The sequence below is a fragment of the Bufo gargarizans genome, chromosome 5, assembly GCF_014858855.1.
Source record: "Bufo gargarizans isolate SCDJY-AF-19 chromosome 5, ASM1485885v1, whole genome shotgun sequence".
Taxonomy (NCBI): domain Eukaryota; kingdom Metazoa; phylum Chordata; class Amphibia; order Anura; family Bufonidae; genus Bufo; species Bufo gargarizans.
In genome coordinates this window covers 231268429-231287966 of record NC_058084.1, presented here as the reverse complement: position 1 = coordinate 231287966, position 19538 = coordinate 231268429, and the positions used below count along the sequence as shown (strand labels likewise).

The 19538-nt window shown below is 42.0% G+C and overlaps 1 protein-coding gene across 3 annotated transcripts in view; it reads left to right on the top strand.

Moving 5' to 3' along the window:
• MTRR (5-methyltetrahydrofolate-homocysteine methyltransferase reductase) overlaps positions 1 to 19538 on the top strand; it is an 877206-nt gene that overhangs the window by 815552 nt on the left and 42116 nt on the right. For all 3 annotated transcript variants that reach the window (XM_044292703.1, XM_044292705.1, XM_044292704.1), the window contains one exon: positions 12390 to 12569. In XM_044292703.1, coding sequence (XP_044148638.1) covers positions 12390 to 12569 — 180 coding nt within the window. The remainder of the gene's footprint in view (positions 1 to 12389; positions 12570 to 19538) is intronic.

The window sequence follows — 19538 nt, the reverse complement described above, 5'->3', positions numbered from 1 at the left end:
TAAGCTCATCCAGAGTGTTGGGTCTTGCGTCTCTCAACTTTCTCTTCCCAATATCCCACAGATTCTCTATGGGGTTCAGGTCAGGAGAGTTGGCAGGCCAATTGAGCACAGTAATACTATGGTCAGTAAACCATTTACCAGTGGTTTTGGCACTGTGAGCAGGTGCCAGGTCGTGCTGAAAAATGAAATCTTCATCTCCATAAAGCTTTTCAGCAGATGGAAGCATGAAGTGCTCCAAAATCTCCTGATATCTAGCTGCATTGACCCTGCCCTTGATAAAACACAGTGGACCAACACCAGCAGCTGACATGGATACTTGACACTGGACTTCAGGCATTTTGGCATTTCCCTCTCCCCAGTCTTCCTCCAGACTCTGGCACCTTGATTTCCGAATGACATGCAAAATTTGCTTTCATCCGAAAAAAGTACTTTGGACCACTGAGCAACAGTCCAGTGCTGCTTCTCTGTAGCCCAGGTCAGGCGCTTCTGCCGCTGTTACTGGTTCAAAAGTGGCTTGACCTGGGTAATGCGGCACCTGTTGCTTATTTCCAGCACACGCCTGTACACGGTGGCTCTGGATGTTTCTACTCCAGACTCAGTCCACTGCTTCCGCAGGTCCCTCAAGGTCTGGAATCGGTCCTTCTCCACAATCTTCCTCAGGGTCCAGTCACCTCTTCTCGTTGTGCAGCGTTTTCTGAAACACTTTTTCCTTCCCACAGACTTCCCACTGAGGTGCCTTGATACAGCACTCTGGGAACAGCCTATTCGTTCAGAAATTTCTTTCTGTGTCTTACCCTCTTGCTTGAGGGTGTCAATGATGGCCTTCTGGACAGCAGTCAGGTCGGCAGTCTTACCCATGATTGCGGTTTTGAGTAACGAACCAGGCTGGGAGTTTTTAAAAGCCTCAGGAATCTTTTACAGGTGTTTAGAGTTAATTAGTTGATTCAGATGATTAAGTTAATAGCTCGTTTAGAGAACCTTTTCATGATATGCTAATTTTTTGAGATAGGAATTTTGGGTTTTCATGAGCTGTATGCCAAAATCATCAATATTAAAACAATAAAAGGCTTGAACTACTTCAGTTGGTGTGTAATGAATCTAAAATATATGAAAGTCTAATGTTTATCAGTACATTACAGAAAATAATGAACTTTATCACAATATGCTAATTTTTTTAGAAGGACCTGTATATAGTAATACCTCCAAAAATAGTTATTTTGAATTCCCCATATGTCTACATCATGTTTGGATCATTTGGGGAAGGCCATTTTATTATTTGGGGACGTTACAAGGCTTAGAAGTTTAGAAGCAAATCTTAAAATTTTTCCGAAAATTTCTAAAACCCACTTTTTCAGAACCAGTTCAGGTCTGAAGTCACTTTGTGAGGCTTACATAATAGTAACCACCCAAAAATTACCCCATTTTACAAACTACACCCCTCAAGGTATTCAAAACCAATTTTTTTTTTTTTTTTACAAATGTTGTTAACCCTTTAGGTGTTCTACAAGAATTAATGGAAAATAGAGATAAAATTTCACTGTTTTGGCAGATTTTCCATTTGAATCAATTTTTTCCAGTTACAAAGCAAGGATTAACAGCCAAACAAAGCTCAATATTTATGGCCCTGATTCTGTAGTTTGCAGAAACACCCCATATGTGGTTGTAAAACTGCTGTACAGGCACACGGCAGGGAGCAGAAGGAAAGGAATGCCAAACAGTTTTTAGAAGGCAGATTTTGCTGGACTGGTTTTTGGACACCATGTCTCATTTGAAGCCCCCCTGATGCACCCCTAGAGTAAAAACTCCAAAAAAGTGACCACATTTTGAAAACTACGGGATAGGGTGGCAGTTTTGTTGGTACTATTTTAGGGTACATATGATTTTTGGTTGCTCTATATTACACTTTTTGTGAGGCAAGGTAACAAGAAATAGCTGTTTTGGCACCGTTTTAATTTTTTGTTATTTACAACATTCATCTGACAGGTTTCACACTTTTTTTTTTTTTTTTACGGTATTCACCTGAGGGGTTAGGTCTTGTGATATTTCTAGAAAGCCAGTCGTTACGGACATGGCAATACCTAATATGTATACAGTTTTTTATTAAATAAATAAATAAAAAGTATACCTATTAGGTATTGCCACGTCTGTAACGACCGGCTTTATATAAATATCATGACCTAACCCCTCAGGTGAATACCGTTAAAAAAAACTAAAAAAAACACAGTATAAAAAAGCCATTTTTGGTCACCTTACATCACAAAAAGTTTTACACAATATCATTTTTGAAACAAAAAAAAAAATCATCATGTTTTAGTGTTTCCATATTTTGAGAGCCATAGTTTTTTCAGTTTTTGGGCGATTATCTTAACTCATTTTTTGCGGGATGAGGTGACTGTTAGATTGGTACTATTTTGGTGGGCATACGCCTTTTTGATCACTTGGTGTTGCACTTTTTGTGATGTAAGGTGAAAAAAATAGCTTTTTTTTACACTTTTTTTATGGTATTTATCGGACAGGGTGGATCGTGTGATATATTTATAGAGTCGGCTATTACGCACGCGGTGATACCTATAAAATAAGGGGAAAGGGGAGTTTTTTTTTCTTTTTTTACTTAATTTAATTTCTTTATTCATTTTATTAAAAACATTTTTTTTTGTACTTTTTTTTTCTTTACTTTATTTCTGATGTTCACTTCTCATCTCCTCTACAATGCATTACAATACATCTGTATTGTAATGCATTGCCTGTCAGTGTATGACGCAATGTCATACACTAACAGGTTTCCTAGGAGACCCAGCCTGAGGCTGGATCTCTCCTGCTCCTGCAGAAGTCAGTTCCCGATGCCGTGCAAGGCATTGGGCAGCCTCTGCATGACATAGAGTCCCCGCCACAGCAGCGTGGGGACTCGATGGGCTCACTCAAACACAAACCCCTTCTATGCCGCGGTCAGTGGCATAGAAGGGGTTAATCCGCAGCAATCGCCAATACGGGGGGTCACAAGACCCCCCTCGGCATTGACCCAGGGTACCTGCTGATTGATTTCAGCAGGCACCCAGTACTGATCACCACAAGCCGCGCGGCGGTGATCGGAAATACACAGGACGTACCTGTATGCCCTGTGTCCTTAAGTGCACCAGCCATGATGGGACCACAGATCCACAGCAGACCCAGGAACAGTAGTAGATAGCAGAAAGGGTCACAGCAGCATATCCAGTGTATCCGTTTATTAGAAGCCAAGAGTGCACACACAAAGAGGTACGACGCTTCAGCTACACAGTAGCCTTTATCAAGTATACAAATAAAAAAAATGGGCAATCATATATACACCAAGTGACCACTCCTATGACCTACTAGAGCCAATCGGCTGCAGGCTCAGTCATATCAGCGCATGTGTAACAATTAAAAGTAGCCTAAATTCCAATCAGGCCATCTGTGGTTAATAATAAAAACAATGTGTACCTGGTAACCCCTTGAAGACCATACGTTTCCATCAACCATGTTGACATCCCAGGTCGGTGTCTCAACAAACCTCCTCCAGCAGTTGCACCTCATCCAGCCAATGAGCGCGTGCACAAGATCATTGTGCCTGGGAATTTCCCATGCCTGGGCTGTTGCAACTGTGGCAATATGCTAAAGAGAATACCTTTGTTCACCCATTAAGTGGCAAGAAATTTAACATCTACAAATTTTACCTCTTGTCCTCTACATGATCGTTTGTCCCTGCAGCTTGATCTATGTGGGAGAAACGACCATGGAAATTAGGGAGCGTATTAACATACATAAGAGCACCATAAGGAAGAAAATGTTAGACAAGCAAGTGGTCATTGACTCGGTCCAGGTTCCTAAGAGAGGTGGAGATAGGGAACGTATGTTGAGAAAGAAAGAGTTAAAATGGATTTTCACATTACAATCCTTACAACCCCAGGGACTCAACATTGACTTTAATGTAAACAGTGTAGATAGGTACAGTTGCAAGAAGTAGTATGTGAACCCTTTGGAATGATATGGATTTCTGCACAAATTAGTCATAAAATGTGATCTTGATCTTCAAGTCACAACAATAGACATTCACAGTCTGCTTAAACTAATAACACAAAGAATTAAATGTTACCATGTTTTTATTGAACAAACCATGTAAACATTCACAGTGCAGGTGGAAAAAGTATGTGAACCCCTAGACTAAAGACATCTCCAAGAGCTAATTGGAGTGAGGTGTCAGCCAACTGGAGTCCAATCAATGAGATGAGATTGGAGGTGTTGGTTACAGCTGCCCTGCCCTATAAAAAAAACACACACACCAGTTCTGGGTTTGCTTTTCACAAGAAGCATTGCCTGATGTGAATGATGCCTCGCACAAAAGAGCTCTCAGAAGACCTACGAGTAAGAATTGTTGACTTAAAGCTGGAAAGGGTTATAAAAGTATCTCCACGGTAAATTGTCTATAAATGGAGAAAGTTCAGCACTGCTGCTACTCTTCCCTAGGAGTGGCCGTCCTGTAAATATGAGTGCAAGAGCACAGCGCAGACTGCAGTGTCAGCTAAAGACTTACAAAAGTCTTTGGCATATGCTAACATCCCTGTGAGGGAATCTACGATACGTAAAACACTAAGCAAGAATGGATTTCATGGGAGGATACCACAGAGGAAGCCACTGCTGTCCAAAAAAAAACATTGCTGCACGTTTACAGTTTGCACAAGAGCACCTGGATGTTTCACAGCAGTACTGGAAAAATATTCTGTGGACAGATTAAACCAAAGTTTAGTTGTTTGGAAGAAACACACAACACTATGTGTGGAGAAAAAGAGGAACAGCACACCAACATCAAAACCTCATCCCAACTGTAAAGTATGGTGGTGGGGACATCATCGTTTGGGGTTGCTTTGCTGCATCAGGGCCTGGGCGGATTGCTATCATCGAAGGACAAAAGAATTCCCAAGTTTATCAAGACATTTTGCAGGAGAACTTAAGGCCATCTGTCCACCAGCTGAAGCTCAACAGAAGTTGGGTGTTGCAACAGGACAACGACCCAAAGCATAGAAGTAAATTAACAACAGAATGGCTTAAATAGAAGAAAATAAGCCTTCTGGAGTGGCCCAGTCAGAGTCCTGACCTCAACCCGATTGAGATGCTGCGGCATGATCTCAAGAAAACGATTCACCCCAGACATCCCAAGAACATTGCTGAACTGAAACAGTTCTGTAAAAAGGAATGGTCAAGAATTACTCCTGACCGTTGTGCACGTCTGATCTGCAACTACAGGAAACGTTTGGTTGAAGTTATTGCTGCCAAAGGAGGTTCAACCAGTTATTAAGTCCAAGGGTTCTCATACTTTTTCCACCTGCACTGTGGATGTTTAAATGGTGTGTTCAATAAAAAACATGGTAACATTTAATTATTTGTGTGTTATTTGTTTAAGCAGACTGTGATTGTCTATTGTTGTGACTTAGATGAAGATCAGATCACATTTTATGACCAATTTGTGCAGAAATCCATATCATTCCAAAGGGTTCACATACTTTTTCTTGCAACTGTATATAGAATTAATGAGTCAATATCGGTACCACCAACTAAAACACGCATTTGAAGCCACACAAAATAGGGAATATTTTACCACAATAAAACACAAATTCACAGATTTTTGTTACCAACACATGACGACAAGGGTGACTCTCTCTCAGGTGTATAGGATAATAAGGAAGGGACTGGGGAAAACACTAAAGTTTAAATAGTGAGGAAAAATGGGTAAAAGGATATAGGATCAAACACAATAAAAAGGGGGAACATATAAATAAAAAAGACAACGATATCGAGCAATTTTAGGAATATTTATTTTAACATCATCCACAGAGTATACCTGACTCCAATATTGCTGAGTAAGATCTATAAAGAACGTTGGAAATGTGTAGAAGAGTCTGGCGATTATATCCATATGATATGGACCTGTCCAAGTATGCAATCTTACTGGCGAGAGATGTTTGGTTCGCTAAGTGCAGGGTCCCTAATATCCCTTCCACTTAAACCAGAGGTGGCCGTTCTAGGCTGCCTTCCATCACTAATTAGGGAAAAGGGAAAAAAAAAAGGGTCTGGACAAGAGGCCTTATGGCAGCAAGAGTCATCATTGCAAGAGAGTGGGGATCAAAAAGAGCACCCAGCATTAGGGAATGGAAAAACCTACTGGCAAGGATTGAGAGATATGAGGAATATGCGGTAGGAGCTCAATGAGTGCCACTGCCGTATGAGGTGGGGCGGGGTGAGAGAGATTGGAGTGACCATTGGCGATGCCCACCGAGACGACCATCATGGGGGGGGGGGATTCGGGTGATAAGCCTGGATAGACAGTGGGAGATCCGAGTCAAATGCAACAGGGAATTTGTGAATTTTTTAAATAGCGTGGACTATGTATTAGATCTGTATTTTATTGTCTGGTCAATTTGATGTATAATTTGCTCTGCCATTTTGGCAGACTGTGTATTGATGTATTCGGACTCGGCACTGTCAAATTTCTTTTTGGCTTCGAATAAAAATTGAATAAATAAATATAATTTAAAAAAAACTGTTTGAAGTAGGGTACTATTCTGGCGCTTCCCTAGTATTCGCTCTTTGATCCCTATACAGGGATCTGGACATTGCTGCAGGTAAGCAACCAGACTTCTACCTCCTGGAATAGTCCCAGTATAGTGAGAAGCTGACCCACTGGGGTGAGGGACTCCAGTGCAAGCAGTCCGGGAGCTCTGGATATCAAAAACGCACCAAAAAATGCAGGAAAAACACAGGTACAATCTGAACAGGCACCAAGGTTTGGATTCTGGTTTTAGAGAGCCAGACAATACACAGTTAACAGACACAGTAAAGACTTACAGGCCAGGCAGTGGTCAGATACACACATGGCAGGCAGGCTGGGAACTTGACAGGAGCACAGAAAAGATAGACTGGGTAAAGTTAAACAAAAACTGAATTTGAAAGTGTAGGAGCACACAGGCAGGGGGAAATAGAACTTGGAGCTTGGCGGGAACACAGGCCGGAAATAACAGGATAAATCACAATAGCTCTAGACTCTCAAGCACTCTAGCTGGTCACTAGGAAAACTAAAGCTTAGACAACCTCTTCCTGGAGAGGGTGCCTTAAATACCCAGGGACCTTCAGCTATTAGCTGAGGAAGTATTTGGGAGCCTGCACACTGGCCCTTTAAAAGGCCAGAGGTGAGCACACATGTGCCCTTAGGAAGCATCAGGTAAGGACGTGAAGTTAGCAGCATGGAGAGGATTTCTGCTACCAGGGTATTGGATAGTATGTGGTGCAACATGCACGCCTGCAGGGGACAGCAGGAGGGTATCAGGCACAGACCACAGATCTCACAATGAAGAGTCAGGATATGTATTATCCCAGAACCTATATTTCTTGAACCCCAAAAATGCAAGGCAAACAATTGGTTCTACCTTTATATCTGAACTGAAGTACAGATCTCAGGTGTCTAACATGAGAAGACCAATTGGCAGAGAATACCAGTATATCATCTAAATAGACAATGACAAATTTACCATTAAAATCTATGTGTCATTTGACAAGTTTTAAAAACTGCTGGAGCGTTACCAAATCCAAAAGGCATAACTAGGTATTCATAGTGTCCCTCAGGAGAGCTAAATGCAGTCTTCCACTCATCTAGTTCATGAATGTGAACAAGATTGTAAGCTCACCCTCGCCTATTCTTGCTCATTTAAATGGGAAGCCCATACCATAATTATTTTATTAGAGGGGGATTTATTGCATTAGGTTAGGTAAAATAGTACATAGCCAAAATAAATGTCTGGCAAAACAGGAGTAGGAAACACTGATCTGCTTAAGAATTAACATTAAAGATGTCTTAAATGTCAAGGCAGTACAGGCTTACTTTAAGGTTAGACATAAATATTTTGCACATTGGGAGGCAGGGGGGAAATGTGAATTCTCTCAGTTAAAAAAGAAAAAAAAAATGCAAAATACCATCATGCACAGGGGTACCAGGGGCAGGTTTTATCAGACACCAGTTGCATAACCGCATGGGTTTTTACCTTTCCATATGACCAGTTTTATGTTTGTCTAATAAAGGCTATTAGGGATGAGCGAATCGACTTCGGATGAAACATTCGAAGTCGATTTACATAAAACTTTGTTTCAATACTTTATGGAGCGAGTGAAGTTATTACTTTGCGAACCGAACCCGAGTTCGAGAAATGGTTATTTACAGCAGAAATCAATTTATTAAGTTATTATGCGAGGTCTCATCGGAGCCAATACATTCTATACAGTATTGAAACAAAGTTTTATGCAAATCGACTTTGGATGTTTCAGCCAAAGTCGATTCGCTCATCCCTAAAGGCTGTGTTTATGATATTAAACAAGTTGTCTCACTTCAGCAAATGGCTTTATCATGTAGAGAAAGTTAATACAAGGCACTTGTATGCATTGTGATGGTCCATATTTCTTCTTTCCATCACATTATACACTACTTGTTTCCATGGTTACGACCATCCTGCAATCCAGCAGATGTGGCTCTGCTTGCACACTATAGGAAAAAGTGCATGCCTATGGTCACACCGGTGGTCCTGGCCACCATAGAGGCCGGCGCCTTTTCCACCCTAGATTGCAAAGTGGTTGTAACGATGGAAACGAGCAGTGTATAATGTGATGAAAAAATGAATCAAGCCAGCAATATGGACAATGCATTAGTAAGTGACTTTTATTAACTTACTCTACATGATAAATGCAATTTGCCGAAGTTAGACAATCCATTTAATATCCCATGAATAAGTGATGTGGGATTTTACATGGAACTATTTTTCACTGTATTATATATATTTTTTTCTTTACTAAGGCCCAAGGGCCATATTGATCTAATTAAGTTCCCGCTAATGAAGTGTTTCTTCCTGATAACCACCTGCTCTTCAGTTGAGCTGAAGTGCTGCATTTACAGCACAGTGATGACCTCCATTACTTTATTGTTCGTCCCCATACAGAGTCATTGCTTCCATTTATACAGCACAATCTGCTACCTAGAAACAATGTCCGCCTGATAGATTGTTTCACCCGAGGAATGAGTGTCTCTCATTCATCAGTGATCTGCAGCACCTTTAGGCCTCATGCACACAACAGTATTTTTTTCATGGCCCACAAAACAGGCTTCCGTTGTTCCGTGATCCGTGTCCGTTTTTTCTTCCGTGTGTCTTCCTTGATTTTTGGAGGATCAGCAGACCAGAAAAGTGAAAAAAAAAATCTAAGTCAAGTTTGCCTTGAAAATTATAGGAAAAAAAATCTTGCGTGCCTCTGTTTTTTCACGGACCCATTGACTTGAATGGACAGGTCCTATTTTTTTGACGGACAGGAAACACGGATCACGGACGCGGATGACAAACGTTGCATTTTCCGAGTTTTCAACTGACCCATTGAAAGTCAATGGGTCCGCAGAAAATCACGGAAAAAGGAACAACGGACATGGATGCACACAACGGTCATGTGTATGAGGCCATACTTGGGCAGATTAACAGGAACAAAAGTTCGTAGGAACATTCGTTCCAGTAAGCTGCTTAACCAATGGGCAGTGTAAATACAGGTCCTTCTCAAATAATTAGCATATTGTGATAAAGTTCATTATTTTCTGTAATGTACTGATAAACATTAGACTTTCATATATTTTAGATTCATTACACACCAACTGAAGTAGTTCAAGCCTTTTATTGTTTTAATATTGATGATTTTGGCATACAGCTCATGAAAACCCAAATTTCCTATCTAAAAAAATTAGCATATTTCATCTGACCAATAAAAGAAAAGTGTTTTTAATACAAAAAAGTCAACCTTCAAATAATTATGTTCAGTTATGCACTCAATACTTGGTCGGGAATCCTTTTGCAGAAATGACTGCTTCAATGCAGCGTGGCATGGAGGCAATCAGCCTGTGGCACTGCTGAGGTGTTATGGAGGCCCAGGATGCTTCGATAGCGGCCTTAAGCTCATCCAGAGTGTTGGGTCTTGCGTCTCTCAACTTTCTCTTCCCAATATCCCACAGATTCTCTATGGGGTTCAGGTCAGGAGAGTTGGCAGGCCAATAGAGCACAGTGATACCATGGTCAGTAAACCATTTACCAGTGGTTTTGGCACTGTGAGCAGGTGCCAGGTCGTGCTGAAAAATGAAATCTTCATCTCCATAAAGCTTTTCAGCAGATGGAAGCATGAAGTGCTCCAAAATCTCCTGATAGCTAGCTGCATTGACCCTGCCCTTGATAAAACACAGTGGACCAACACCAGCAGCTGACATGGCACCCCAGACCATTGTCTGTGGGTACTTGACACTGGACTTCAGGCATTTTGGCATTTCCCTCTCCCCAGTCTTCCTCCAGACTCTGGCACCTTGATTTCCGAATGACATGCAAAATTTGCTTTCATCCGAAAAAAGTACTTTAGACCACTGAGCAACAGTCCAGTGCTGCTTCTCTGTAGCCCAGGTCAGGCGCTTCTGCCGCTGTTTCTGGTTCAAAAGTGGCTTGACCTGGGGAATGCGGCACCTGTAGCCCATTTCCTGCACATGCCTGTGGATGTTTCTACTCCAGACTCAGTCCACTGCTTCCGCAGGTCCCCCAAGGTCTGGGATCGGTCCTTCTCCACAATCTTCCTCAGGGTCCGGTCACCTCTTCTCGTTGTGCAGCGTTTTCTGCCACACTTTTTCCTTCCCACAGACTTCCCACTGAGGTGCCTTGATACAGCACTCTGGGAACAGCCTATTCGTTCAGAAATTTCTTTCTGTGTCTTACCCTCTTGCTTGAGGGTGTCAATGATGGCCTTCTGGACAGCAGTCAGGTCGGCAGTCTTACCCATGATTGCGGTTTTGAGTAATGAACCATGCTGGGAGTTTTTAAAAGCCTCAGGAATCTTTTGCAGGTGTTTAGAGTTAATTAGTTGATTCAGATGATTAGGTTAATAGCTCGTTTAGAGAACCTTTTCATGATATGCTAATTTTTTGAGATAGGAATTTTGGGTTTTCATGAGCTGTATGCCAAAATCATCAATATTAAAACAATAAAAGGCTTGAACTACTTCAGTTGGTGTGTAATGAATCTAAAATATATGAAAGTCTAATGTTTATCAGTACATTACAGAAAATAATGAACTTTATCACAATATGCTAATTTTTTTAGAAGGACCTGTACTGGAATATTTAAATGGCTTGTCCATATTTGCCTGTAAGAACATTAGAATACTTAGAGGTAGCACTGAGACAACTGAAGTAATACAGTTTTAGACACCTCTTATCAAGACTCAATAAATTACATTCTTTTAACATTTGTGTGACAAAGATCCTTTATGCTTTATATCTGGAATTGCCCTTCAGAGCAGATCTATTTTACATCCTTTGCTCTCATGGTGACACATAGGTTAAAGTGGATCTTTCAGCTAAAAGAGGTTTTACAGCCATATTAAGTATAAGTGTGGCAGTGAGCTGTAAATGGTTTAAAAATAGTTGATATATCCCTGATTCCTTATTGCTGTCTTTTCGACAATGCCATGTCCTTGCTACTTCCCGACACAATAGAAAATGTCTGGGAATACTATGATTGGCTGAGCAACATTCCAAGTCAATTCCTGCTAGTATTGGAGCAGGAAGGGAAGCGTAGGGGGTACCTGGGTCCTGTCGGTACAGCAGCTGCACCGAATCGGTAAGGTGTCAACTTTTTTTTTTTTATACGTCTGTAAAGCCCCTCTAATACATTGCTGTATGAAAGGGCAGTTTTGGACAGACTAATAGGGATCCATTATATTCTTTCAGCAATTCTAGCAGACAAACTGCACAACATATTTTTGTGCTGATTTAGCTACTAGTCGTACATACTTGTAGCAATAATATTCAGTCTTACTAGCAGTAGTGGCTTGTAGTAATAATTTGCTAGTAGTAGGAACCTGTAGCTGTAATATGCAGCCCTTAAATAAGCCAGCATATTAAAGGAGTTGTTCTAGTTGTCCCAACCACCGGGCCCCTACTCATCATGAGAATGGGGGTCCCGTTCCCCCGTTCTGATGGAGTGGTAGATCATGCATGCGCACTGCCACTCCATTCTCTATGTGAGCATCGGAGCTGGCAGAGTTACAGCGCTTAAGTTCCCCTGATTGGTGGGTGTCCACCACATAGGTGATAATTTAAAAACTTGACACAATCCCTTTAGGCTGTCAGATTCGGCTTAACATACATTGTTGCAACATTTTAGGGTTCAGCATAGTTTCAGTCCTGTTTGGACTAATGAAATGAGCACATAAATACAGCCTGTATAAGTGTAATATTTGTATGAAATTGTTAGAACCTTTACTGTATGGTTTTTGCTTCACTTTCAGTTCTCGCTCATTACATTTCAAATTTTTTTTAGGGATGAACTAAGAAGTTTTGTTGAAAATGGTACATTAACCCATTTAAAGGTCTGCTTCTCAAGAGAGGCATCCTGTGCCACTGATTATATGCCGAAATATGTCCAGGAATACCTTCAGATTTTCTCTCAAGATATTGTCCAAATATTGACCAAAGAGAATGGATGCTTTTATGTCTGTGGGTAAGTATTTTATACTATATTGTAATGTTTGTCACAACTCTATAATAGTATTTATATCATTTTGTGCAATACTTAAGCCATCAGCAAATGTAGAATTTGTAATTCATATTCAAGCCATAGTTAAAAACTGATATGGTATTATTACGCTTTAAGTAAAATAAATAAACTGCACAGAAGCTTACGTTTCAACAATTTTAGTAGTTACCGGCAACCTTTATGGAGCATTTTCCAGAAACTTTGAGAAAATGTGTCCCTTATAGAAGCATTCCATTATTTTGTGCCTATATAGTACAGGATAGGCCATTATTAAGAAAGTTTAGTTGATGTGCACTTTGTTGTTTGTCTGCCATCTTCATTACTTCTTCCCCTCAAATATAAATCCTACATTTCCCATCATGCCTGGCTTTACAGAGACTGAGCAGTGGAGTCTCATCAAACTGCCCTGCTCTGAGTCCTCTCGAAGGACAGCTATAATAGATCAGTGACACAGGGCTTCTGTCCCCTCACACTTTAGAGTCTCAGTGTATATCATATGTGATGCAGCTTCAGCCTCTCTGCTCTTACATGCAGGAGGAAGGGATACAAGTGAAGCTGCATGTCCTAGACCTACACCAGAGAGGCTGCACACAGAGATACGCATCAATGAAAGCGTGGTTAAAAATGAACTTTTATCAGATATATTAAAATAGTGTAGTAAATTAGGGGCCCTAGGTGAAAAAGCACAACACAATCAAAACATGTAATAAATGAAAAAAGTTGGGCAGGGAGTTTACCCTAACCCCGGAGTCACACCTTGATGGTAGGTGTATTCTGTGCTAGTACCTAACCTAGTGGAACCTAAAAAGGCCATTAGTAAGTAGGATATAGAGATAGGTTTGTCCTACAACCTACAAACAACCATAAGCATTGATAACCAAGGGCAAAGTCTCTAAGTATCTATGTATCTAGAAGACAGAGTAGCGCTATAAAAAAAAAAAACACCAGTGTCAAAAAGGCACTTCTAAAAGATACATGTAAGATGATTATCAGTATCACTAATGAAGACCATAACAAAGTTAGAAAATGATCGTGCAAGATTATGCAAAAGCGACACCAAGACTTACAATGAAGCAACTCAGACTGTCCACCAATAAGATAAACACATAACCATACATATATTGCCTGCCAACATATTGCCTCTATACACATTGATAAGTGTAAAACAGAAATACGTCTCACAAGAGAGCCACTGACCCACTCTAAGTTGAAAGCAGGCAGCAGGCCAAGTAGGCTGTGGGCAGAGTATACTCCATGTGGAAATGCTGCGTTTGGATGGACGCCAGGAAGTAGGAGGGGGATACCTCTTCCTTAGTAGGCTGAAGGTGTTGGATTCCACATATTCCTCTCAGGAAGGGGAGCACTGCTTAATTAGAAGGCTGATGGTAACACAGCATTTCATTCACACCCACCGAGGCACAAGACAGCCAATGGTGTGCACAGTAGATCATAGTAGTGCACACATGACTATTGGAGGGGCGCGGTGGTGGCCACGCCCACTCGCACACTGCATATCCAATTTCTGAAGCAATAATAGTCGGGGGCGACACCAAGGCTTACAATGAAACCGCTCAGACTGTCCACCAAAGGGTGCAGTTGAGTCAGAGCTATCATCCTCAGATATTGCATATTCTGACTCTAAGACACAACCTCCTATTCCAGCCTTCTCTGGGCAGGGTAGAGGCCAATCCAGAATTAGGGGTCGGGTGGGAAAAGATGGCAGCATTGTGGCGTAGGCTGGGGAAGAGGTTTCCATGAAGACTCCTCCTAAATACTCTCATCTTCCAATTACTCACCTGCTGCTGGATCTTCTGTCCAGTCGGCTACCTCCATGACCCAAATTCTTTCAACCACATCTTTTTCCCCGGCGCCTCCACAACGGCACTCCAGGAGGGTGTCCCCGCCTCCCCAGGACAGGAAACAACGTAGAAGCTCAATCTTAAAAGGCCCCCTCCCCTTACCTGCTTCAGTTTGTGGTTTCCTGTCCTCGGGATCGCGTGGAAGCCGCTCCTGCCATGTCAGGGGTTCAAGGATCGCACGGCCTAAATAATGTTGCCCCATGTGGGAGGGCCGTGCAGAGGTCGGGGGTCTGGCTCATTTACCTGTCCCCGTTCCTTCGACATAAGTCCTTCCATGAAGGCAGCCCCAGTCTTCTTTTCCCCTGCTCACTCATCGCGGGAACGAGGGGTTGTGCGCATGCGCACAGGCTAGAAGTTGCATTGCCAGGCCTCGGCGTCACTTCCGGTGGCGGGTGACATCAGAGAACTGGCGGATATGAGGCCGGGAGCATGGAGTTCGGCATTCCAGCATCGCTGAGTGCCTAGCATGTCGGCTCCCCTGAAAGCTCCTGAGTCCTGCAAGCCTGTGGATCCTGCTGCCCAGAGCCGGTAAGCCTCCTTCCTGTCTGACTACTGACCCTGCTGAAGGGGGGGGGGGGGAAGCACATTATTGTATCCCTCACTGGTGCGGTGCTGGTGTTTAAAAAAGGATTCACCATAGTTAGAGCCAGCTGAGGATTCATTAACTCAGAAGAAATGTGCAATTTGTAGAAAATCCCTACCCTCCAAAACAAAGATAACGTTATGTCCAAGATCGTTTGAGGAGTAACCCTCTTTCCTTGAATCAATCAGAAGCATGATTAAGGAAGAGGTTAAATCAGCCGTGTTCTCCTCAGCCCTCTACCCACAAAGATCTCAGTTGTCGGAACTTCAGTTGGAGCCCGACTCTGAAGAGGGAGAGGTATTATCACTCGGAGAATCTGAATCCTCTGATGATGAATCAGGGAAGCCCCTTTGTAGCCCAGAGGATACATAAAAGTTATTAAAGACAATCAGGGCTACGATGAAAATAGAAGAAGTTAAAGAGCCTCAGTCCATTCAAGACAGAATGTTCCAGGGACTTGGAGAGAAGAAAAGGAAGGTCTTTCCCATACATAATAACATTAAAATGTTGATTAATAAAGAATGGAAAGATCCCGAGAAGAAGAATGTAATTCCCACTTCAAGAGGAAATATCCGTTCGCTGAGGAGGAGTCGGTATTGTGGGACAAAACTCCTAAGATTGATGCGCCTGTCACCCGCATATCTAAGAAAACTTCTCTCCCTTTTGAAGACATGGGCCTTTTAAAATATCCTATGGATAAGAAATGTGAGGGTCTTTTAAAACGTGCATAGGAAACAAACACAGCCATGCTAAGACCCAGCATAGCCGCCACCTGTACCTCAAGATCCCTGTCAGTCTGGTTAACACAGCTTGAAGAACACTTGGCGGCAGGGACACCAAGGAAAGAGATCCTGGCCTCAATACGTATCTTAAAACAGGCTTGTAATTTCTTGTCGGACGCATCTGCAGACCTGGTGAAACTCTCTGCCAGATCCTCAGTTCTCTCCAATTCCACAAGAAGAGCTATATGGCTCAGATCTTGATGGTGATGCCATTTTGAAAAGTTGGCTATGCTCTATTCCGTGTGAGGGAGATAAGCTGTTAGGGTTAGTCCTTGAAGACATCTTGGATAAAGCATCGGACAAGAAAAAAGGATTCCCTTCGGAATCAAAATTCTATCAACATCACCGATCCTTTAGAAATCAAAAAGAAAACTAAACCAGACCAGAAAAGCAAAGACAGTACTGGAAGATGGCAATCCTCCAAAGGAAGAGGGAAGGGGTTTCTATTCAACCCTGAATCCACTTCAAAACCTGGCCAATGACGCCAGGCTTCAAGTAGGTGGCAGGTTAAAAATGTTCTCTACGGCCTGGGAAGAAATTTTATCCTCCCATGGGTTATAAATACCATAGGCATGGGGTACAAATTAGAGTTCAACACGCCTCCACCAAATTTTTTCACCGTCAACAGGCCATTAAAAATACAAAAACAAAAAACAATTCATTCAGACTAATAATCAATATAAGGAAACTAAACAAATACATGACCTACAAAAGATTCAAAATAGAATTGATCAGATCCACAGTGAATCTCCTATCTCGCAACTGTTACATGGTAACTATAGACCTCTCGGACGCATATTACCATGTTCCCATACACAGAGCATACCAAAAGGTATCTCAGAATCGCAATACTCCTAGGAGGTCGGGAGTACCACTTTCAGTTCCAGGCACTCCCTTTCGGGCTGTCTTCAGCCCCAAGAATATTTTTCAAAAATTATGGCCAAGGTGACAGGATATTTACATCTTTAAGGAAAAATAGTGGTCCCATATTTAGACAACCTTTTAATAGCAGGTTCATCTCTTCAGGGCCTCCAGGGGGGAAAAAAAGGTTCTGGTTCCCAGTCAACAGAAGAAATTCTTAGGAATCCTGCTAGATTCACACAAACTTATGTCCTTTTTACCTCCAGAAAAGCAGATGGTAATAAGTCAAAAGATCTACCAATTCTGTGAATCCAGTGTGGCCATCAGGGACCTCATGAGACTGTTGGGACATCTAACATACACCATTCCCGCTGTCCAATGGGCCCAGCATCATACAAGGACACTACAGAGATTCCTTCTGGAATCCTGGGACGGGAATCAGAATTCTTTAAACAGGAGAGTGAAAATTCCAGAAAAAGTGAAGGTGTCTCTCTTCTGGTGGCAGATTAAAAAAAAAAATCTCCAAAGAGGATTTTTTTTGGCGGCTGGCAGATCAGATCATTATAAAAACAGACGCCAGCAGCCAAGGATGGGGAGGCTACACAGGAAATCAGGTGGTCCAGGGCACCTGGAGCCCAGGAATGTCTGCTGTCTTCAAAAATGAGACAGCTGTCGGCAGTCTTGAAGGTACTTATGTGTCTTCTTCCGCATGTGAAATCCCATTACATAAAGATATTGTCCGACAACGCTACCACATAAACCTTCAGGGGGGTACAAGAAGCAGAGAACTACAACAACTGTCAGAGAAGATTTTCGGTTGGGCAGATAAAAATATAAAATCCCTGGTAGCTGTCCATCTAAAAGGGGAGGAAAACAGAGTGGCAGATTATCTCAGCAGAAAAGATCTAAGAGTGGGATAGAGGTCATTGTATCCCAACATGTTCAGACAGATATCTCTCAGATGGGGGTTACCAAAGGTAGATCTCTTCGCAAATCAGAAGAAGAGACAACTCGATTTATTCTGTTCCCTCTCCAGCAGGGATCAGCCACTAATGGTGGATGCCCTGTCATGTCCGTGGCCAAAGGATCTCCTGTATGCCTTTCCCCCTTACAGTATGATTCCAAAGGTATTAGTAAAGGCAATAGAGGAGGAGGCACAGTTAATACTGATTGCACCCTTTTGGCCGAAAAGATCCTGGTTTACCCTCCTCTACAATCTGTTGGCAGGTTAATTCTGGTCTCTCCCATCGTATCCGGGACTACTACGTCAGGGTCCGGTGTGCCATCCAGATGTAGCGAGACTACATTTAACAGCCTGGAGAGTGAATGGGTCCACTTAAGACAAAGAGGCCTGTCGGAATCTGTAATATCCACTCTGCTTTGTAGTAAAAAGGACACTACCTCCCGGATCTACAGGAGAACATGGAAGGCCTTTTCGGAGTTTGCAGGAAATGGACTTTACTGCAGCCAGGATTCCAATATTCCACTCATACTGGACTTTCTGCAGGCAGGTATTGACAAAGGTCTCAGGCCAAATGCCCTAAAACTGCAAATCTCAGCATTGAGTAGTTTTCTCAAAGTAAAGCTGGCAGACTTGCCGTTGATAAAGCGGTTCATAAAAGGAGCATTCAGAAGATGCTCATTTATCCATTCTACCATTCCTCCTTAGAACCTGAATCTGGTATTAGAAGTATTGATGGATGCACCTTTTGAGCCTAAACTCCTGACTCTAAAAAACACCTTTTTACTAGCAATAACATCAGCTAGAAGAGATGGGGAGATTCAGGCCTTCTCCTGCAGAGCACCCTATTTTACAGTGTTGGAAGACAGTATTATCCCTAAACAAACCCCAATTGTCCTACCGAAGGTGGCCTCAAAATTCCATCACCAACAGGAGGTGTCGCTTCCATCCTTCTGTGAGAATCCAGCTTCGGAGTTAGAAAGGAGATACCATAATTTGGATGTCAGAAGATGTCTGTTAATTTACCTGGAGGTCTCAAAAATATATTCAGAAGATCGGACCATCTCCTTCTCCTGTATCAAGGCCAGCATAAGGGGTCGGCAGCAAGCAAAAGTACCATAGCCAGATAGATTCGAAGCATCATAGAGTTCTGTTACCTCCAAAGAAGCTTGACCCCTCCTAAAGGGATAAAAGCACACTCTACCAGAGCTGTCTCTGCCTCATGGGCAGAGAATGCCTCTGCCTCAGTAGAGCAAATATGCAGAGCCACTACGAGAAACCAAAATACCTTCTTTAACCACTTCAGCCCCGCTAGGTGAAACCCCCTTCATGACCAGGCCACTTTTTACACTTCGGCACTACACTCCTTTCACCGTTTATCGCTCGGTCATGCAACTTACCACCCAAATGAATTTTACCTCCTTTTCTTCTCACTAATAGAGCTTTCATTTGGTGGTATTTTATCGCTGCTGACATTTTTACTTTTTTTGTTATTAATCAAAATGTAACGATTTTTTTGCAAAAAAATGACATTTTTCACATTCAGCTGTGAAATTTTGCAAAAAAAACGACATCCATATATAAATTTTTCGCTAAATTTATAGTTCTACATGTCTTTGATAAAAAAAAAAATGTTTGGGCAAAAAAAAAAATGGTTTGGGTAAAAGTTATAGCGTTTACAAACTATGGTACAAAAATGTGAATTTCCGCTTTTTGAAACGGCTCTGATTTTCTGAGCACCTGTCATGTTTCCTGAGGTTCTACAATGCCCAAACAGTAGAAAAACCCCACAAATGACCCCATTTCGGAAAGTAGACACCCTAAGGTATTCGCTGATGGGCATAGTGAGTTCATAGAACTTTTTATTTTTTGTCACAAGTTAGCGGA